The sequence below is a fragment of the Saccoglossus kowalevskii genome, chromosome 3 (assembly GCF_978046115.1).
Source record: "Saccoglossus kowalevskii chromosome 3, keSacKowa6.1, whole genome shotgun sequence".
Taxonomy (NCBI): domain Eukaryota; kingdom Metazoa; phylum Hemichordata; class Enteropneusta; family Harrimaniidae; genus Saccoglossus; species Saccoglossus kowalevskii.
The window spans coordinates 20,708,099-20,731,816 of NC_140643.1; the positions used below are offsets into that span (position 1 = coordinate 20,708,099).

Below are 23,718 nucleotides of genomic sequence, written 5' to 3' on the forward strand. Positions count from 1 at the left end.
TTCACCGATCTAATTGTACTTACTGCTACACAATATATTATACTTGTTGCTAAGCAATCGTTGACAATTGTATTACTAAACAAGCTGCTACATGCATCTGCATTCCACAAATAAACGTGAAAAGTGTAATAACCATCTGCTATTTTGTAAAGCTGGACTACTAAATAATGATATATATGCGTATTTCAACTTTAACTATTTAACCGTTTTAATTTCACTCATTGCTTCACTATATATCATACTTGTTTGAAGCCTTCACAATTGCAAAAATATACAAGCTGTAACATGCATTTTCACTTCATAAATAAACAGGGAACTGTAATGACCCTTTGTATTTAATGCAAAACCCGACTTCTAAAAATAGACAACTTACCATTGTTATATGTATGAGCATGCCTGATTAGTAAGCGTCAAACTCTCAAGTTCGTGATCCTCGCAGTGCAATCATCAGCCACTCACAACAGCATTCAACTGCCACATTCATACATTCCTCCCAAGGCAATAAACGCCACGAGATGATGAAGGCTTTATCAATATTAGATGCAATACATACAACGTTTTGGTACTGACATTCTATATCATAATAGTTAGTATCAGCATCATATTAACCTGGGCTCTTCAATCAGTCTATCAACTAGATTCAGTATTGTCATCAGTAAACAAATTGATCATCCCAATTTTAAGGTAAGACGCAAGTGACTAGGTGCTCCCAACGCAACAACCCTGAATTTGCTACGGTAGCCAGCACAAGGCCAAATCACAATATACATTTATTCACCGCACAATGCACTTGAAAAAAGTACACAAATTGTATTAGTTAAAAGTTACAATTAGTTGTAAGTTTGAACTTGCGGATACGTCTGAGCATTTTCATTGCCCTGTTGATAAGGATTTCAAAATATATTACCAGAAATTGATGGCATCATCGGTCTTTTAAGCTACGGAATTTTTCATGGAAGCCAACACAATATAGAATATAATTCCAAGTTTCCAATTGACGATGTATGAACTTGTAATTTGATGTAGCATGTTATCAGAGAGAGTTCATCACTGCACAAATACTTCCATTGACGTCATTCAATTATTACTATTTGTGACATTGGCACAAAAGATCAGTTCAGAGTTTAAGCAGAGTTTTGGTTGCACCTCATCGGGGATGCTGCGACAGTTTTTATTGCGACATTCATGATATCATGTTACGACTTTTCCCACATATGCGTAGTATTCCTTGTTACTAACCATTTTTTTCTTATTTACCGTTCAGACAAAACATGAGTCTAAACATGAGATCCAACATTTCACATGGGACTCGAATTTCCCATTCTATTGAGATTGCGACTACTCAGAAAAAAAAACACAATTAAATACAAAAATGAATCCAGAAGTCTTGAATAACAATTATATCAATATTATACACAATATACTACTAATACATCCACTTTTCGCAAAAACGCACACATAGTTCGATTTTCCATCACAAAATGACTAAAAGTAATATGCTCCACGGATTCGCCTCTTGTGAAATATCTTTTTTGATGAATACGGAATGTCATTTGATAAATACGCAGAAGTTTCTCAGACATGTATTTCTTATAAGGTTTATTTTTAATAATATTTCTAATCCATTCTAATACATTAATTAAAAGTAAAACAGTAAAGATTATACTTCTCTTGTCATTTGCTCGTTATCCCAAGATATTTTTTTTGTTGAAAACCCTGGAATCATACTGTTGACGTGTGTGTCGGAGTGGGTGGGATATGACCTAAGCGTAACGAGTTCACATAAAAGAATAACAGCTTAGGGGTGCAGTCGCTAAATCGCATTTTCTATATATTCAAATTGTTGGTCGGTTAATTTTCTATAAAACGTATGACTAAAATTTTGAAAATGTTCCGAAGTCATGAGATGGCGAGGTTTGAACGTGACCTCATTGTAACTATTGCTTATTAATACAAATGCTGTCGGTTATGTTGCGATGGCAATCTATACATATTATTGTGAGCTTATAAAAGCTACCACGTCTATTTACTATAAGAGTAAATGATAGTGAATGTGAATGATTAGTAAAAACTGCACACACAAAATAATAACGTTTTTTGTGATGATACGTAATGAGTGTTTAGGGCTAATTGTGGCCTTGTATATCTAGTAGGATGAATGCTTACCTTGAGGAATATTTTAGTTTTAGCGACATCATCGCTTTCAATCATTGAAAATAATTTATCATCGTTGGGCGCCAACATTTCAGTTAACAATGAGCCATTGTTGTAAACAATGACGAGTTTATTATTTTTGTAACATTGTAATACATATTTCAGCTGTATTATTTGTGTGCTTTCAAATAAGCGGGTTACTGGTACCATATTTGCCATGCACCCTGCAAAGATGATTTATTATTCTATTTTCATAAAACATGGAACGTATGATTCCTTTTGTGCTACACTAATTATAGCTCGTTAAATACGGAAAAATATGTATTTATGTGACTTGAACTATGTATTTGTTATCACCACATATGGTTCAAACTCGAGTGTCTGGATGTTTTAATTACAACTGATTAAATGCAATATTACTTTAAATGTGTACTTACTTATCTTTTTATTGTTATATCATTTTGTCATTGAACATTTGTGTGTGTTTTTTTTTATTTTTTTTATTGTGAAAATAAATGTGAATAATAATTGAATAATGAATTAGTTTTAAAATGGGTGGCATTATAGTATTGGTATTGTATACTGCAATATCCACAAATACATTGTTTTTTATCATATATGTGTATTTACAGTTTGTGGTATTGGAATTATGCTCTCCGTGTATGCCGTTATTATTCATCCCTTCACATGCGTCATCCAAACAGTTTTTGGACAGATGATGTGACAGTAGCTCATCTCATAATTCGACAAGCTACAATTTGTTTATGATCTATTATCTACGATTCGATTATTATTTTCAATAAAATATCTCCTGTGTCAAAGTTGTCATTTTGTATCGGCCATTGCCAATATATGGACACTGAAAACATGGCATATACGTTATATATCGATTAAATCACTTAATACTATAGCCGGGGATGCGTCCGGGTCTCCAGGGAGTGCTATCTATTGATATCCAGCTTTGTCAAACAAACCTTAGATATTACGGTACTGTATGACACATTTATCGTAGTTTTCACATCGCCTTTCATGGGATATTAATGTCAGGTAATAATGCCGAATACAAAACAATTTGATTTGTAAGATTAATGTGGTTAAATTTGAACAAAAATATGTTCAATATCTTAGCTATTGCTGCAAAATATATTTAATCTTATGTAGTCATAAAGACGGGCTCGCCATTGAGAAATACAAATCAACCCTAGAGACGCCATTATTTTTATCATTTCGATAATATTGAATTAAAGTGTACAAGAAAATAGTATATGATTGATGTAATGGCACGTCAAACATGCTGAATCATTACCAACTTTAGAGGGCGGAGTTTATGTCAGAATAAGCTAAATGATTGTATAAAGTCATAAGCTTTTGCTGAAAGGTAAATAAAACGAGGGTGCTGGTTATGGAAGTAGCATGGAGTTCCGGTTCTTAGCCCTGACTTGAGCAGGTACTTAACCGAACCTATTAAGTCACGTATAGCTATTGGAATTATTATTATACGCCCTCTTTCCGTAGTGCTTTTGTTTATAACGGGGTTCAAATAACCTTATAGTGGACGAAGAACGAGTTTGTCTAACTGGAACTGGAATAGTAATGAAGTCGGGTAGATAAGATGGCGCTTCATTGTGTAAAATCTTATAAACTAACCTGAACTTGCCTTATCTATTCCATTCTCTAAACGGCTTCAACGTCTGAGCAAATATAATGAGCTAGAATCATTGAAGTTGAAACTAGGTGTATCATTGTTAGAAATGGAATATGACATCATATTGACAAAAGCTGTCTCTCGCTGTATTTCATTGGTCAGATATACATGTCATAATGCAAGAAAGTAGTCCATAGTTTTAGAAGATTATTGCAGTGGCTAATGGCTGAAACATTGAGTGTCGACAAATTCTGAGAGAGAACTATAATTTCACTGTATGCTCATAATCATTTAATAATCAAGCATTAAGCTAGCATTTTGCCTATAATTATGCCTAGATATATTAGATGTAATCTAGTGTACTAAATTGTAATAATCTTAACACTGTAAGGAGTATAGAAAATATTATTTGATTTGATGTTAGACATCCTAACCCTTGTGTCAAAAAAACAAAAATGCCCATTTACGCTATCATATTTCATGTCAATTCAAATATCATCTTTCTAAATAAGTATTGTAACTAGCAAAACTTGTTTGTAAACAACACAAATTGAGATTGTTCAAACAACATAGCGAAAATTCAGTTTCAAATTGGTATTTCACTTGACGGGGACCCATTGTTGTCTATAGCTGATGTGTTTTGAGTCAGTGAATCACCGACTCATTCTCCGTCGTAGTTACGAGATCTTCCAGCTTAATTACGGATCGTGCAATCATGTATCGACTTACCAACACCCTCACCAACTGCAATTAAAACAATAGAAAATGGCTAGTATATGAATAACAATAATGGTTTTTATGGTTCTGAACATTCTTTATTTCTTTGAGGGATTATATATCTTAATCACCACTTGACCACATACACAGCATATTTAGGCAGAAAATTATGAGGTGTCGTTTGTGCATTTATTTATATAAATAATCATATACAATACTTACACGATTCTTCATTATATGTAAATAATACAATTGTGGTACACTTTGTTTGTGTATAATGAAGTGAATTATTGAACTTATTTGTATATAGTAAAAGGTATCTCATTAGATATGTTTATACAATTGTGCTTCAAATATATTATAAATAAATGTACAATTACCAATTATACATATAATAAATGTTATTACAAATTATTAGTATTACATATTGAGTAACCATAAATGTATATAATAAAAGTGCATAACTAATATTTTTACAATTTTGCTTCCAATATATTTTATATAAATGAATTGTATTCTCAACATTATGTTTCAGTAATTTCATTTGTTCAATTATATGACGTGAGATAGCGCGTCCTGTGGCGACACAGCGTGTTAGAGATAAACCCGACTGTGCCGCGTCATGCAAATTTTAAGCTCAAATAACGTGAAATACAGTAATTAATTCTTAAAAGATACAAAACAAAAATAGCTACTGGTGTCCTGGACAGTGAGCAAAATAGTTTGTAAATAAAATGTTTGACGAATATGTATAATATACTTATAATACAAGTCTGCGTGAAAATGGCATGCATATAATATTGTTTTCTGTGATAATTATATGTATATTATTATACACATATAATAAATGTGAGCGTGACAATTAATTGCATATAGCATAAGTGTAGTGACAATTATTTATATACACATTGAGTATGCTGTTTGCATGATTTACAAATAATATTTAAATATTTACCATATATTTATACATAATGTTGGCAATGTAATTTATTCATATATAAGCGGAATTGTTTATACATGCGTAATGCAGTCTCTGATTACATAGAAACTATTTCAATAATTCACTACTTTATATACAAATATTTTGTACAACAATTGCACTATGTACATATAATGAAAAACGGTGTAATTAGTATATATAATTTGCTTGTATCAATAAATGCACAAACGGCACCCCATAGTAAAGTAACGTTCAACTCTGGTTACAATAAATAAATCATCGCCTCGCTGAGAGGCAGTAGCGACGGAAAAACAACTTAGACACGCCAGTTGACGTGAAGTTTGCCTTCCAGAAATATGTCGTGAAAAACATAAGCTTACGTTTATATATATTTGATTTTAACTTGTTTTGCATTTCAGCTCTTTTTTTGCTTGTATATAATACTATTTAAGGATGCTCTTACCGTTTCATAAGACAGATCAAATTCATCCGCTGGCAAACCCAGTTCTGCATTGTTGGTGAACTGAAAAACAAAACTAGATCACTTGTATAATGTTCAATATAATATAACAACATAAAAAAAAATTGTGAGAATGACTCGTCTCGATCGGCCTAAATTTGTATTATAATATAATTAAAGAGGCGATACAAACCTCTATTTCTTGTGAATTTCCCGACACATTTTTTCGACAGAATTTTCGATGAATACGTTCGATACATAGTACTATTGGAGCAAATATATTGAATGGTGGACATAAGGCCGGGAGATCGAAATGATCTAACCATATACGCGTGCGCTGAAATTTCCATTCCATGTCAATGTTACCCTGTAGAAATGAAACGGAGTATTCAAGTACTTCTGAATATAATGAGACACCATCTTCGTAGCTGCAATTCATGTGATGCGGAAAGTAGACGGGTGTTCAATGAGAACTGAAATGCTTTAAAATATTGAATCACTGCTCAAAACAAAGTGTAAGGACGAAATTTCTTTGCTGTACGTCTTAAGATCAGTAATTCGTTTTATTATTACAACTATTACTTACAAATTAACAACGCGAATTAAGTTTTAGTAGCCGTCAAACGTTGGTGTTATTGTTACAACGAAGGATTTGAATATACATAAATACATGGGCTGGTGTGCCCTAATTGCAGGTTGGAAATGGGCAAATATTTAAAGGAATAGAGTCATTTTGAAGTAAAAAAAAAGAGATAGCAACAAGTGCTCATCCAGGGCGAGGTCGCTAGTACTAATGTGATACTAATGCATTTAAGCCTCACCTTTAACCTTGAGTATGTGTCTGACATCATAGCTATACAAATGTTCACCAGTACAATGATGGAAATAATACCAAAAGATGCATATAGTGTGTGCCCTGCTGTTCTGTATACAGCAGTTGCATCCTGGGTATTACCAGAAGAATCGTTGAATGCTATTGTTATCTCCAACTCGTCAGCGGAGTCCGATCCAAAGATGGTGGTAAGTAGCGCAGTGATTGCTCTATCAATTCTGAAAATGCAAATGCATGCAATTAAAAGAATTCAATTCATCTCACCGACGGTCTTAGCGATATCTTAGCGTTATTCATTTTACCGACACCACAACGCATCTGTTATGATTACACCAATATTGAAATGCCATACAAGATTATGACTGGCTGACACTATAATTATACTATAAGACCTACGACTGAAAATATAATGATTGACAGGAATGGCACATGTTTATAATTATATATTTCATAGTTGGTAAATGTATTGTAGCAACATACAGCATGGGGAAAAACAGATCAGATGAAATGTGTAGGAGTACATGACATGTTACTTGATATTCTATACATTACAAAGCGTTCTTCACTTTTCGATAACCCAAAAATATCATTTTAATTAATACTTACCTACTAAAAACGTTGATGTACGTGCTGCCGTGGTAGAGGTTGTAAAAGCCAAGTGAGAATGAGCCGACTACAAATGCAAAGATGATCAAGAACCTTATAACATCACCGCTCATTGCAACGAACTGAAATAATATTGGCCCAATAAATGTACTGAGATATAGATAGTGAAGGAATCGTAGGCATGCGACAACCAGAGCCACCGATGTCCAAGAGTCCCAAACAAAACGAGCAGTAAGGTCGATGTTCAGTGTTTGGTCTAAAATATTCAGGGCAATGTCTACTGAAAAGGATAAGAAGATGAGGATGTCCACATAGTTCCAGATGTTAGTGAAATATCGTTCGGCCCCGAAGTGGTAAAGCTGTACAGCTTCTTGGCATAGCATTGTGGAAGCGTAGATCATAAGAAACCACAGCAGCACAATATAACTTACTGGAAGCAGATCTTGCAGTTTCCACGGGTTCCTATTGATCACGATAATTTCGATCAAGACCAACAACAGGAACAACAAGTAAAAAGCCATATAAGAAACGAATTTCGACTTGGGATTGTCAATTATTTTACTGAAGGGCGCACAAGGTGCAATGACATACAATAGAGCAAACATTGGATACAGACAAAGGTGCACTAAGAAACAGTATAGAGCATACAGAAGGTTCCAACCAATGCCGTTTCTGGTGTGCCAGTGTGGTTCATCGCGTAGCCATTCTCTCTTTACAACTTTCTGGCATTTATGATGAGCAACAAACTGAAAAAAAATTAATATAGTTACCATTCAAAAGAGAAACGTAGAAGGCACATTTTTAATAGCGTGCAATCTCAATTGATGTAGTGAGTATTATAACGAAGTTTTACACAAAAACATACGCTCACATGTCACTACCATCTATGAATGAATGATTACAGAGGCGAGTAACACAACGCTATCTATAATATGTGATTCGAACAATAGGTTGGTCTGGCCTTTCAAGGTCGACACGTTCGCCACTGGGGGCATGGAGCCGGGAACAGCCACTGGTGGTGCTGTATACAATCAAAACTTAGTAATGCTTCTCTACGCTCATTCAGATGTGCAGGCCGGAAAAAGTTGTTAAATTTGGTGACCATTTTAAAAAGCGTGTACAATTTTCAATTTACCACAATTAATAGACAGAGTAGGGGTCATAATAAATGATTGTCTACGCCATACCCTCATTAAAGATTAATAGCATATTGTATACGCAGTGCGCATGCTTCTTCTTCTTTTTCTGTATTCCACAACATATGCGTCATCACAGTTAGGTCATTTGCAATTTAAGTTACATGCAACGTCACGTTCAGCACCATCAATGGGTTTCATCACATTGATGGTTCTGAACGTTGACTTCGTATTCGACGCCCACACATAAGCGACGCTATCGGATATATACAACAGCTAACAAACACACCAACCCAGCGACAGCTGAGGAATTGTACACACTCCCACCATGTCATACACTGTAATATGCAATGACAATCCTGGTTTCCCATAATTCTGAATTACATTGCAGTAGGCTAAACATACTGTTAGTTGGGCATAGTTTTACCTCTTTTTGAACAGTTGTCATAGCACTCCTCAGTATTTTCAAAGGAGGTAGCTCATTGTGGACATATTTGCCACCCTTGCATTGTCGACCATTAAGTAACGTCAGTACTTCGCCCGAGTTGTTGCAATGGTCAAGAAGCTCGACAGCAAATTTCTGGGTTCGTTGTAATACATCAAGGTATGCAAGCTGTAAATATAATCAGATATTCTCTTAGTTGTGTAACTAGCGGATGTAATTAGAGTAAATTGTGACGTGAAATGTGGGGAAAGCATTTTACATGAATGCACTCAGTACCATTAGAATAGATAAATTTCAATGTATAATTTTATTATAGCAAATAAAGTTCACAAATGAATAAAGCGCAATCAAATGGTACATATTTCACACACCTTTGAAGTATCCTGAATTTCTCTATGTTGTGTTAAATTCTTTATGTCTTCAGACAATGTGAATATTGCCATCACTGGGTCATCATAGGTCAAACCAATATAAGACGGGCTCGAGAGGGCGCGGTACATTGCTAGTCTAATCTCGTCATCGATCACGTCTTCGTTAGCTGCAATGAGAGATAATGGGTTATCTAGAAGTATTTGCTTACTTATTCGACTAAGAATGTAAAAGTTTTCATTTGCTTGTTCCATGTACCCGATCTAAAATTCAGATAAAAGCAAACAATGTGTACCCATTCACATAGCCAACTTAAGTAAATGAAATAGTCGCGCATGCGTATCGTGCCACTATGTTTCAGAATACAGTGGAATATTTAAAAGCCCTCTAACTATACTATTTGTGGTCAACGAACCATTTGGGGACAGTGGTTTTTGTAGTCTCTCCGCCCCACACTCCAACAGCAGCTTCACCATGTGAAAGTCGTCTTTCTCCGCAGCAAGTTGCAGAGCAGATATCGACTGGTTACTCCGTCTACCAACACAGTTCACGTTCACATTTTCGTGCTAATGAGACACAACGTACACTTAATAATAATAATAATAGTAGCGATTAAGCAGTTTTCGGTTCATCGAAATTCAGATACTGACAGTATTATCGGAAATACAGGATAACATCATGATAAAAAGTCGTACTGAGGAATGTTATCATTTCTTCATACCTGTAAAATGTTTTTTACTTGTTCCAAATCCCCACTCTCCACTGAACCGAGAAATTTCCCTTCCTGCTCGCGTAACAGGGGATTTGTTTGTGATTCAATTATATACTTCTTCTCGTCGACACTGAGTTGGAAAACCGTAGAGTCGGACATACCTCCGTCAATGGTTGCAACGTCGATGACGGCAGCGATTGGTTTAGCGTCAAAACGGACTATGATAGTTACAATATATCCGTATCGTCTGTCGACCCACTGTAATCGCAGTGCATTTGCATAACAAAATAGTCTTGAAGGTCACATACTTTCTTATTCACTGGTTTCAACTGAGGGTGTGCCACAGTTTATAAATCAAATCGCATGGTATAAAAAAACGAAAGAAAATAAAAGATCGACTGGGGAGTGCTATGGGAAAGTTCGTTGTGTACCGCCTCCCCTGACACTGACTCTCATTAGCAAAGCTGCGCAGGCTCTGGGGTAAAAATGATACGTTTCGTTTTGTTGTGGACGGATAAAGTCCAGCACAGGTCCTTTCCCTTATTAACACACAGCAAGACAATCTCAGTATGCGAAGTCAGTCAAAATGAAGGACTACTCCGTTTATTAAGAAACTGGATGAACGTTGTGTACAAGACAAAACTAACAAGACTAACAAGTGAAACGTGCTTTCGGTCGGACGCGTGTTTTGCGTGTGATCGTTGAGATTACTTCTCCTACGTTCGCAATGGGTCCGACTTTTAAAATGGTCAATCTGGTAAGATTGTGTTTGTTTCTAAACTTGTAATGCTTATAACTCAGCGACTAAAGGCCGGATCGCAATCAGAGAAACATGTATAAGTAACTATAAACACGAACTAGAACATGAAAACATTTGTATAAACATCGATCAATAATTGCACAATAAATGGGAATTTTCGATCTCCGCGCGACACGTTTGTTGAGATGGCTAATTTTCTCTTGATCGAGTTTGAAGGATTGTGCATAATAAAACGAAGGACGCCCCCTCCTGAAACGCATATACTACTATACGAACGACTCCTTCAAATATATTCCATTCTCGCTTACTGCCTTTTTAACAAACAGACTAGAAAAACCCTTGACATGAACATGTTGCATCTTTAAATAGTGGAAATCAATCCGTCCGTTTTTGAATTTAACTACACATTTATACAATATGTTTAACCAAGATGAGTTGTTCAAATATAATACAATGTAAGCGTGGTCAACTAATAACAGTACACATCAAATAATGTTGTGACCATGCACAAATTACACGTGATATACAAAAAAGAAAAAAAATTATGACGTTTAACATGTTGAAACAAAGTAAAATCGTCAAATAATATGTAAATATAATACGGAGAAATAATGATTAAAAAGTGAGCAAATAATTGATTACTGGAAACAGACATGTGAATATGTGTATGAAATTGTCATATATTGACGTAACAATTCGATAAAGGAAGTAAACTAAACACAATACTAACCGAATATTTGTAGAGTATTGTGGGTAAAAAATAATAGTAACAAAGAGTCATAAATTACGTTCAAAAAACAAGATAATTTAAAAAATACAAAATAATTACGATATAACAATTTATACATTTTTGATAATCTATTATATACGTGATCAAACATTGATAAAATTATGATTTTTTGGTAATAATTTCACCCCATGGTACTAGCAAGGACAACCTGTGTGCAGGCAAGGTACACATTACTATATAAACTCAAAACGTAAATTTGTCGTCAAGAAATTTGTTAAAAATCGGTGTTCAGAAAAACAAAATATTGTCGAAGTGAAAAAGCAAAATTCAAATATAATTTATTTACAGGCAAACAAAGTACAAAGCACTCGAAATACATAAAATTTTAATTAAATAAAAAAATGACCGTGAAATTAACTTTTTAGACAGAATTAACATGCATATGGTTAGTTTGTAAAAATAAATAGAATGGAACTAACCAAAGGACAAGTGCCTAAATTTGTAAATATGAATGTGCGGGTAGCACTATTCAACATTGTTTTGCGCGAGTATAACCTCGAAGATCTGCGGCCTGGTCAACCTTAGTCATTTGACGGCATAAGCTTAATAGTTCTGACACTGTGTGTTGAAAGACTGTTGTGGGGAGTACCGTAAACTTATTTTTATTCAGGGACACCGTATCCTTGCCCCAGGTGTTGTATACAATTTAATTGCAAAGAATATTCGCTTGTTACGATTATGCATCATATGCAAATATTGAGATATCAATTAGATGGTATCATTAGTGAAGAATGTGTATTAATTATATATTATATAATATTCCAGGACAATTTTGATACAAAATAACCAGTTCAATAAGTGAGAAATTTAAAAGTGGTCATGATCAATAATATATTCGAAAATATCTAAGTTATCTATTTAACGATCAGAGGGCGGTGAAATTGACCTTTTGAACGGAAAGGAACTTGATTCGTTGGTAAAAAATAGATAGAATGCAGGTAAGCAAGGACAAATCTATAAATGTATAAATAAAGTGAGCGAAAAGTACTCTTCAGCTTTGGTTTGGAATATTTTGCGCGAGTAAAACCTCGAAGATCTGCAGCCTAATTATTCCTTATCCTTGACATAAAGTGTATTGGTTAAAAAATTGGTGCGTTTAAAGACGGTTGTGGTGAGTACCATTTAATCAGTGATGCCATATTGTATACACTTTAATTGAAAATAATGCTAATATTGTTTGTTTCGCACATGCCAGTATCAATATGTTAATTAGGTATGATCGTTGATGCCGATGTATTTAGTCCCGTATTATTCAGTGTTTATAATTAAATCATGGACCTATCAGGGGGAAATACTTCTCTCTGGGGTTCTCCACACTTGTCAGGGTGAAATCTCGTCTCGTCTCTCTATCGCGTCCCCTTGAGGTACGGGATCGGGAAAGCCAGTTAAGCTTTACAGTCAAATAAGACACACACAACGAAATACGTTTCAGCTCTCGTCTTAGTCGGTCAATCGAGCACTCTATCAGACACAGCGCCCTGGGGAAAAGTCCCCAAGACTATCGCAAGGCTGAACCAAGACTAGCCCAAGACTGCGTCAAGGGTCGCCCCAAGTCTCTCCAGGACCGGACTCTCGACTCGTCTATCGTGCTGTGCTCCCCAAGACCAACTCAAACTCTCTTTCTTCATTTTCAAAACTCTAACCAATTACAATGCAGTAAAAATACTCCAGGGCGTAACCTTCAATCATAAAGCCAATCACACTAAGTACTGAATACGTCATATCTTTTGATTAATCGTTCACTACATTAATAACTACGGATACCAACTGTCAGAATAGCGACGGTTATCTGGTAATTAGTTCCAAATCACTGAGCCAAGTTCCGTCCAAAACTTCGAATAGGCCTAAACGATGACAGACATAACACAGCAATTCAGCTAATAATCAGCTAATTAAGTCGGTCAACAAATACGCAAAAACAAATTCATGACAGACCTACCAGGTAGGTATTAAAGTATTGAGTTTTATTCTACGGTCTGGATTAGCATTGCTCCACTAATGTGTAGAGCGACGTTAGTCGAAGTTTTGGAATACACACTTTTTGATATTAGACAATAATATCGGAGATTGTCAAGCCCCTTTTAATTTGGGAAACATTTCCCGACATGTATAGTTAAATGATAATATTGGATACTATTAAAAACTGCAAGCCCGCTAAATGCGAAAGTTCCCCGATATTTAGTCACTTGCTTTCCACAATGTGTTTCCGTCAATGTGTCAAATTGTAAGGCCGTAAACTCGAAAACAAATCTAGAGATAAGCTTTAAGTTCCGAAATGTTTATATATTTGTATGTTATTATTATGTCATTGTTATATGGCCTAGAATTATTAATGTCATTGCTGAAATAAAATGAAAATTTAAAGGTCAGTGTCATTGTGCGCATTATTTGGTAGCCGCCATATTTACTCTTCTTCTAAGAATTGCCGATGTGGTAAAATGATTACGTAATGGGATTGCACGCTTATATCTAAATGAACTTTATACTAATGAACAGCAAAAAGCAGAATATGCGGGTAGGAAATATACAAAGAATAACGGATGAGCCTAGCATGGTACATTTCGAATAGCGCCGTTGCAACATTGTTTAGACCATGGAGGTATCTCTTTTAATTCTACCTCTATGCCCGGTAACTTCCTAAATGCAATTACAATTGCTTACACAGGGTGCTGTGTCAGGGCTGGAAATCAGCCACCCTGAATACCAGATTAGATAGCGAATCGTTGTCAGTGTCAGAGAAGAGACGCTCGTGGTTGGGTATGCGGAAAAACTACACAAGTCTTAGTGCGTATTAAATATACAAATAAATAAATTTAATAAATACAATATCAATACAACACTACTAATATAACACTGTTCAAATCTAATCGTATGCGTACGGTCTCTACGCTACACTCAGCAACGGTGGATCTAGAGGCCGGCTCTACTGAACCCGCGCCTAATAAAGTTATCCACACCGCCCGTATCAAATTTGCACAATGCTGGAAGTACGTTCCGTACTCGAATTGCAAAAAAAAAAATGCCCAGAGAGCACTAAAGCGCAATACACCGAATACATGGATACAGTCACTACCTGGACAAGCTATGATGTGCAATTGCATCTAACACACTCAGTAGGGCAATCTGACTTGTTGTTTTTTCAAGATCCAAATCGAAGTGTGCCGTTAAAAGCACCACACTGTACTGGCTAAACATTATCATGAAAATGTCTAATACAGCTTCACCTCAACTATGTAGCCACCTAGGCCTGGGATTCTAATGATTCTAGAGCCACCTATAATATGACAATCTGTTGAATACTTAGGCGTATGTTATCCACCAACAATTGTGGGCCATTGACGTATTACGTAGTTTCTAGGTCACGGCTTTAACGGGTTAATATACTTGTAACGGCTTACTACATTATATTTATAAAAATATATGCGTGTTAAGCTTTCAGTTCAAATTTAATGTAAACAAACAAGGTATTTTAAGGACATCAGTGCATATTTACCGCCTGGCAACTTCAAGGTGAAAAGGCCAAAAACATTCAGAAACGTGGGGTATTTCTCCTGAACAGTATAACAAGATTACTCATGTTGTCACCGGCCCTTCGACTGACATTTCACAGCAGCTTGCTTAGAGACGTAGAGATACATGGTACAGAGCTGCGCGTCTTAGCAACGTAGAATGTTCGGTGACGACACAAGTACGTGATTCTCTATCAATTTGGTAACGAGTTGTAGGCAGAGTAGGCACTTATTTATCTTCAAATAGAAAAGCTAAAACAAAGAAACCATGTCTCTTACATCTCATTTTATACCTAACTCTGTAATCTCTGTAATAATGAATTAGAAGACAGCTCAAAATGTGTTAGGGAGGTAATGTGTAAATGTTGTGTTGCCTCAGAAAATAAAGCGTTATGAGGGTTGAGGTGGTTGGACACCAAATGATGACAGAGTGCATTGACACAGACAGTTAATAACCGTCCACATTCAAACATATGATTTTGTACCAAATAAGTTGTATATATCCGCTGTGATTCCAGTAACATAATTACAATTTATAACTGAAAATGTATAAAAAGAATAAAATAAATCCACGTCAATGAGGGACAATAATACTTATAAACACATTGTTACATGTTTGTTATAACTGTTCTGATTCCAGCAAGGAATCAATTCACTGTGTTTCTCATGTTCATATATTTTCAGTGTTCACACGATTTCATCTCCAGAACCACGCTATGACAGATCCTAGTAATATTGTCCCACTGTCTACCCGAGAGTGGGACTATGTTGCCAACAGTCAGTACGCCCCATCACATGGTGACAAGGAACACGAGCTATTGGCAGCGGTGGAATCAGGAGACATTATAAAAACAAAGGTCTTGTTAAAGGTAATACTATTAAACAGGTATAGTTTCTATTGATCATTTCTTCACGTAACTTAATAATTCACTGTGCGCAACTATTGTTATAGACAAACTTTGTATCATTAATAAATGTCAACAGTTTTAAAAGCCCATAAAGTAATTCTTCAAACAAACTATAAGGACTTTATTTGGAAAGACACGCGTGGTCTAATTGTGAATGTTGGGTAGCACGTCGATGGAGTTTATAAAGTCAGCATTGTCACATTGAAGTAATAAGCGCTCGAAACGTTTCTTGGATAATAACAATGACCTAAAGTAGGGTCGGCATAGTTAGTCAGTCACCGGTACATTCGCCTGCCACTCATATAATAACACAGGGCAGGAAAGCGTTGACACCATGACATCGAAATTGTACGATAATAAGAAGAGACCCGAACATGCGTAGTTCCAAAACATGTACGCGCATACTGCGTCATCAAAAACCAATGCAGATGTATTTTTATATTGCGAACTATTAGCCCAATTTTCATTTTTCGGGAAAATTCAATTTAAAAATACAACATATAATGATACAACATACAACAATACAATATTTAAATGTTGAGACTACCGAGTAAGTAACATTATTGCCTTCTCTCTACATAGAATGGTGACGTAAACATCAACTATGCAGGCAGACGCAGGAATCTACCGAAAACAGCACTTCAGCTAGCTGCTGAAAAGAACGACTTTCTCATGATTAAGTTATTGCTGAATCATGGTGCTAAGAAATTGCCAAGACCGCCCTCTTGTCAGAGTTAGTCGAATCTATTGTTCATAAATACTTGTTCAATTGTATGTTGATATAACAACATCCAACTCGTGTACCGATACTGGAGTCACAACATAATATTGTTTACCCTGAATTTCTTGTTACTGCTATACCTTGCTCCTCACAGAACCTGAGAATATATTAGAAGATGACATGAGGTACGACTTGTACAGTGCCATTTGTTCCCCGGCATACCTAAGCCTAGATAACGACGACCCTATTACGACGGCAAACGAATTACTTTATGAGTTGTATATGACATCAGTTGCCAAGGAAATAGTCGAAACTTCAAAGGTCAGTAACTAATCATACAACGCAAAATGACAATATGTGAATGTATATGTTATAGTGATGCACTAATGTAATCGGGCATAAACTACAGTGGTGTTCACGTTAGAGATCTCGACACGTGCCGAGACTCGGGACCGAGTCTCGGCACGTGTCGAAAAAAAAATCGATCGCCGTCCCGATAGATGCTCGGAACCGAAATTTGGCACGTGCCGAGATTTGCTGTCAGAACGCTCGGCAGGAGCCGAAATCACACCCTCGGTGGTGAATTTAAGAGAACATATACTGATTCATACTAGTATTACGTGATGATGGAGGGAAATGCAAATACATATTGTCGGATGCCCTAGTAATGAATGAAATGAATGTAGAACGCATATTTATGTGCTGCTGTTGTTTTTTTGTTTTTTTTGTTTTTTTGTTTTTTTGTTTTTTTTGCAATTCTACATTGACGTGAACAAAATAATTGTTTTCGAATCTTCCTTGCCGTTCATGTGCACGATAACCCGTGTTAAATAAAACAGAAAATGGATATAATTTCAAGAAAACAATTATGATTATCATCATATGCGTATCATTTTCCATGTTTGGGTCAAATAATAGATCAAAGAATGAGGGCGTGATTTTAGCACGAGTGCAGTCGGTCTCAAGTGGGACCCGACTAACGTGAACGCAACTGCTGTAATCCCTCTGCAAAGACAAAGGATTAAAAAATTGGCACGTGCCGAGATCCCTTCAGGTGAACGTAGCATATATACGTAAACATAATCTGATTAACATGTCAGCAAATAACATACATACATGTCAGTTAATTTTAAGCACAACCCACACGCCGACGACCTTCTCCACCTAATTACGAATAGAATGATCCGTTTACCAATGCCCTTCATAAACAATTAAACAACACCAGTACACTTTTCCGCGTGCACAGTAAAAGTAAAGCAATGGGTAGAAGCTCTCGGCCAGCATAGTTGGACGTCCGCCGTCAAACCGGACGTCGCTTATTTTAATATATAGCTCTTTAAACTTCAGTTTCCGCATTACAACCTTGACTAAGATAAAATAATATACAAAACATGTAAACATCAATGTGTACTCAAAAGTGACTTGGCTGAGAAGGAATTGCACAGCACACAATCACTTATCTTAAAAAAAAATGAATTATGTTTTTAACAACCTTGGAATAAATAAATAATTTTTTGTAGGTTGGAAATGATTCGTTTAGGGAATATGTTCAATGTTCTTTCGATGGATTTGGTATTTTGGAATATTTTGAAAATATTGTTGAATGAGTCTCCCTCTTAAATGGTTAAATTGCTATTTTAAATCTGGTTACAGAAATTATTTGTTTTCTGTTCATCACGTTCAAGCAATCTTAAAATCTGAAGTTTTCAAACGAAAGTCACTGCAAATCAAATTGAACACGGACAGCGGAAACAGCTAGTGCCAGCTAGTCTGGAATTGTCAATGCATGAAACAATGAGAACAAGAAGTAGACCATCACGGTCGGTCACGTCGTGGGCGCAACTATGTATATGATTTATCAAGTTCTATAAGCTTAACTTCTGAAAAAAAAAGAAAAAGAAAAAACATCTCCACGGTAGAATAATCGAATCAAACTAACCTGAATATGTTTATAAAATCTCTGTTATTCCATGTACGTATAACTATCTCGTCCCACCAATAATTACTACGCGTGTGTAACTATGTAGCCACATAGTGCGGAAACCGTAGATGAACGAATGTTAGCACCCTTGATTGCAAAAAAATAAGAGCTGGTCGACGGTGGCGTTGGGCAATAATAGCTCGCTGCATCCTTGCTCGTCTTCTTTGAGCGTATCTGTTTCTCGAGGAGAGTACATTCTTCATTGCCCTTCTCTGTCGCTCTGACATACGTGGTACAATGTAAAGAAATAGCAACACTAGCACGACACCAAAATTGTTTTCATACTAGGTATTTGAGGGCGCTGTTTCGTTTGACTCTAATCAAACTGAATTGGACTCCGGTAGATGTCGGTTCTCGTTCGGATCCCGACCGTGTGAACGCATTGGCAATTTCCCCCTCGTTAATCTGTCGGAAGATCTGTAATTCGGCTCCGATAGAATTCTGCCGTGTGAACATATCAACTGTCACTCTTTTTAAGTTTTGAAATTAATGACTTTACAAACATTCATTGTGTGTTTTAATCTCAGGTTAATGAACAGTATGTTTACATAAGTTAAATTACCTCAGAAAAAATACTAGTATTATAATCCTCATGGCAACTGAGAACACTGCACATTATTATTATTATTATTATTATTATTATTATTATTATTATTATTATTATTATTATTATTATTATTATTATTATTATTATTATTATTATTATTATTATTATTAAACGGAACACTCCATTCTGTAATTTGATGGTCGAAGGTCATTGAGCAGGGAGAACAGAGGGCCGGGGAGATAAATAACATGTTTTGTAATGTTTTTAATATAAATATAATTACTTCCTGTGCTTTAACTACCACCGGTACGTCCAAAGAGCTAATACAGTAACCATCGTACACCTGCAATGCAAGCTCTGATGGCAACAGTCATATTCAGTCATATTTACACATGAATAAAAAAAGGGAACGTATTCACCATTGCACATTAAATATTATATATTTCTGACGTCACATTTGTGCTGGTTTGTTCAGGATAGGTATGAACAACTATGGCGACAAGTTCAAGAGTACACTCTGGATATGTTAACATGCTGCGACTCCACAGAGGAAGTCCATACTTTGCTCCTGGGAAAGGGTATGGAGCACGCCATCGACGATTACACTATTACAGGCAATGTGCTGATGAGATTATTTGCAAGCCAAAATAAACAGGTGACAATAATTCTCAATAATAAGCAATTTTTAAGGAGTGAATGCAAGAAAGAATGAAGCGAAAGATTAATGATTTTCTTTTCAATATCAATCAGTTTTTATCCGCTAAGACGATATGTTTGTCTAACATTATACGCCTCGTGTGATGCCACCTATATCTAGCATAATGTACATGATGCGTCTGAGAAATAGCGTGGTTTCTGATAAACATTGTCAAATATTGCACACTTTACAACTCATGTAGTTTTGTTAATATTGTGTCGATTGTTTCTGCATATTTTTTGTTCTTTGTTTGCAGTTCATTTCAAACTACAAGTGTCAAAATATCCTCCGTAAAATATGGTTTCATGGTCAGCCCGAATGGTCTTTTCGCAACGGGTTGAGGTGGACACTCCTACATTACGCTTACACGGTCATGGTCTATATAGCCTTACTTCCCGTTCTGTTGCTTATTTACACCATATTCCCGTGCTCTCCGGTAGCCAAAATTGTAGACACACCGAAGGGCAAGTTCATGTCCAAAATGATGTCGCATCTATTGTTTCTCATACTAATTATCGTCCTCAACGTAATAGTGGACAACGACCCAAGCAAAAATTTGACCTTCTCTAGTTTTGTTTTCGTTTTCTTCGTTCTAATCTACGTCATCGCCATGATATGGTCAAAAATCACGCAAATCATACGTTTGGGCATTACAAACTATATCAGTGATTACTGGCACTACCTTGACTGGTTGATCCTACTATCATTTCTGTTCGAAGTGTCAATGTGTGTATTGAATAATTTCGACACCATTACGTTAGATGTTCGGGTGCAAACCTTCTCGATAACGTGGACAGCCCTGACCCTCTCTTGTGCTTGTCTACGCTTTATGGATTACTTCTACTTCTCTTCTTACGTGGGGCCCCTCATGTTGTTATTTACTGCCATGGGTAATGACGTTCTTAAGTTCCTTGTCATCTTCGCATTCGCGGTTTTATCGTTCACAGTTGGATTTTACTACCTGTTCGAGGAAGTTACCGGGAACGTATTCAGCATGTAAGTACACCAAATCCAATGTACCGAAAAGTCAATAAAAGTAGCGTGTCTCACGTGACGAGATTATGCAAATAATGTTCAAATATTCATAATGATGATAGAAGAGATGTATGTAAACATGTGAAGTGTGGTATCTCGTAGAACCAGTTTCAATTCAGACATTCAACAAAAAGTGAACAATGTGGATGATTTTGATAATATCTTTACCGTGCTATTCAAGTTGTTGTCCCCTGTGTTATTCTTTGACCCGTTGCATCCTGAGCGTAACTCCGAATCATAGATAAAATCACTTGTCTACTGTCTTGTCTGAATAAATAATGTATGTGATTATCAACAACGTAACACATGTCCCGACATTTCGTTCGTTTCCGGCAAAGAACCAACACTAAATATGTTCTGTTTATTCGGAACGTTCTTTGGCAACTGTCTAGAGCAAATCGATTCACTAATTTCGATATTTTATTTGTGTGCATTCAAACAAAAATGTTTAATTTAAGATCTGTTTTGAGTTAGTAATTCGACAAATCTTATGATGCTCTACAGTAAACCCAGGTAAAATTTGTGTATTCCTTGAAAATAATGAGTGCACGTCAAAGTACGCGTAGAATGGTCTTTACTGTTGTCATAGGTCTAAGCACTATATTTTACATTTATAAAATCATTATTTGTTCACAGTGTCAGTGTTTCAGTGATATCCCTAACTTCCACTATATTTGGCGGGGACGTGTCCGGGGACCTTTAAGTGAGTGGCATTGTCTACAACGTGACATCACAAGCTTACGATGTGTCACGTTTATACCAAGGTGTGGGATATATATTATACATATTCTTTGGTACATGCGTCATTCTCGTTCTCCTGAATTTATGTATTGCTATGATGTCCGATACATATGCCAGACTCAGATAGAGTAAGTGTAATTGATTTATGATGATTTAATTACTATGTAACTGTGGTTGGGTTAACAGATCAGCTCTGAACAATCGACGCAAAATTCCTTTATACTTCTTGAGATTGAGTTTTCTTTTATTCACTAAGACAGCTGAGAAAGTGGAAAGGGGTGTTCAACCGGGAGTGATGTAAAACTTCAAAAGCCGTTGTTTTATAAACAAACTCACAAGATAATTACTGGCATTGATATTGATAAATGCATCCCGTATTGTTAGGATGTAGTACATTTTAGACCAAACATGATATGTACATGTTGACCGAAAACACACATCTTTCATAGAAGTACGTTGCATCATTGTGACTTGAGAGTTATTCCAGAGAGTACATCATTCGCAACTACACAATCCTAAATACTCGTGTGATCGATTTCCAGGAAAATATTGATTGCGAGTGGAAGTTTAAGAGAACAAGAATGTGGATGGATTATATCGATGTTCTTGTTCTACCCGCTCCCTTTAACGTCATACCATCCTTTGCTTGTTGTATGCACCTTTGTCCCAATAAATATCAATGTTTCAATTCAAGAAAGTGAGTACAAGAAGATTCGGAGGTGGGTTTGAATACGGAGTCTGCTAATGAATCTGAATGTCAATGGAATGTGTTTTCAGTGGTCGTTATGCCTATATTTTAATTACCTATTTTGTTGATTCCTACAAGCTGTATTTATTTCTGTATGTTCAATTATAATAAAAAAATGCCTTGTTATGAGTCATGCTTTAGGATTTCGTTTAACCATTCAATTATTTTCTGCAGCGTCCACTCCATCGTATTGTCATGGATGACCGCCGCATTTTTTAAATGTTTGACATTTTCAACAGGTGAATAATGCCTTCAGCAAAATGTATAGCGTTGTGAAATTTCAGATGAATTTGTCCTACGACGAGGCGAGTTGAAATACACTCTCTTCTAACAGCTTACGTATTTTATTTTGTGGCACTATATTACATCACACTACACTGCTGGTAATAGTATTATTACAAACATAGTTATAATACAATAACTCTAGTCTGTTCTATTTTCTAAATGTATATGTGAGAAATCAAATAGCTGGAAAAATAACACTTATTCCAATTTATGGAGAGGTGGACGATCCTACTACTTGTTTCAAGCTTACTCGTGGAATATGCGTTTGGGTCTGAATAGTTTGTTCAAATTTGCCTTTCAGCTGATCAATGTTTTGTTGACTCGTTACCTGATCCTGAAGAGCATCGTGGATGAGAAAGAACTGATGAAGATCAGACCGACAACGGATTCTCCTAATGGTGTAAATTGCGTTGGTAGACGAGATAGTGATACATTGTGCACTAATGGAAATGGTCTTGTTAATTGTGTTACGACTCTATAGCACGCGGATGGTTTTAGAATATTCAATTAAGAGTCAACAATATGCAATTGACGACTTGACTAGAACTGAAATTCAAATTTATATACCGCCAGGCAATGAGTGTATGTACTGTTGCTTCCTGGCTGCACTTCAATGACAAAACTAGTCTTAAACATGTTATGAATCATTCAAAGTGGCGGTATTATGTCATTGTTGTTATATTATATGTGTGAAGTGGTGGTTAAATACTGCGTGTGCTAATTGCATCTATATAACGAAACAAAATCATTTATATGCATCACACTGTTATTAACCATTCATGGTGGCGGGATTGCGTTATTGTTGTTGTTTTCTATGTGTGATAGGGTTTAAAGATTCGTTTAAATTGACTGATTTTTTTCTAGATGTTATGCCTATTTTATCGTAATGTGATAGGTATTTTTGATGGTTAAAAACCTTTCACTTAGGTAACCGGGATTCGGTCGTTTCCACGCTAGGCTGACAAAAGACACACACAAGC

General features: G+C 35.9%; 1 protein-coding gene across 1 annotated transcript; it reads right to left on the bottom strand.

Annotated features, from left to right (window-relative positions):
- Positions 1 to 1,582: 1,582 nt before the first annotated feature.
- On the bottom strand, positions 1,583 to 10,288 carry LOC100313759 (transient receptor potential channel 171). The gene is made up of 9 exons (XM_085496863.1): positions 10,026 to 10,288; positions 9,720 to 9,870; positions 9,307 to 9,473; positions 8,918 to 9,103; positions 7,355 to 8,100; positions 6,738 to 6,966; positions 6,110 to 6,283; positions 5,920 to 5,979; positions 1,583 to 4,543 (listed from the first exon to the last, which is right to left on the bottom strand). Exons 1-9 carry the CDS (start codon positions 10,173 to 10,175, stop codon positions 4,445 to 4,447), a joined length of 1,962 nt encoding a protein of 653 aa, XP_085352989.1. The 5' UTR covers positions 10,176 to 10,288; the 3' UTR covers positions 1,583 to 4,444.
- Between the last annotated feature and the right edge of the window lie 13,430 nt (positions 10,289 to 23,718).

Coding starts and splice junctions, on each gene's coding strand:
- LOC100313759 (XM_085496863.1), bottom strand. CDS start 10,175: ATGTCCGACTCTACGGTTTTCCAACTCAGTGTCGACGAGAAGAAGTAT. Junction 9,474..9,719: donor AAAACCACTGTCCCCAAATG/GTTCGTTGACCA, acceptor CTCTCATTGCAG/CTAACGAAGACGTGATCGAT. Junction 8,101..8,917: donor TGACAACTGTTCAAAAAGAG/GTAAAACTATGC, acceptor ATTTTTTTTCAG/TTTGTTGCTCATCATAAATG.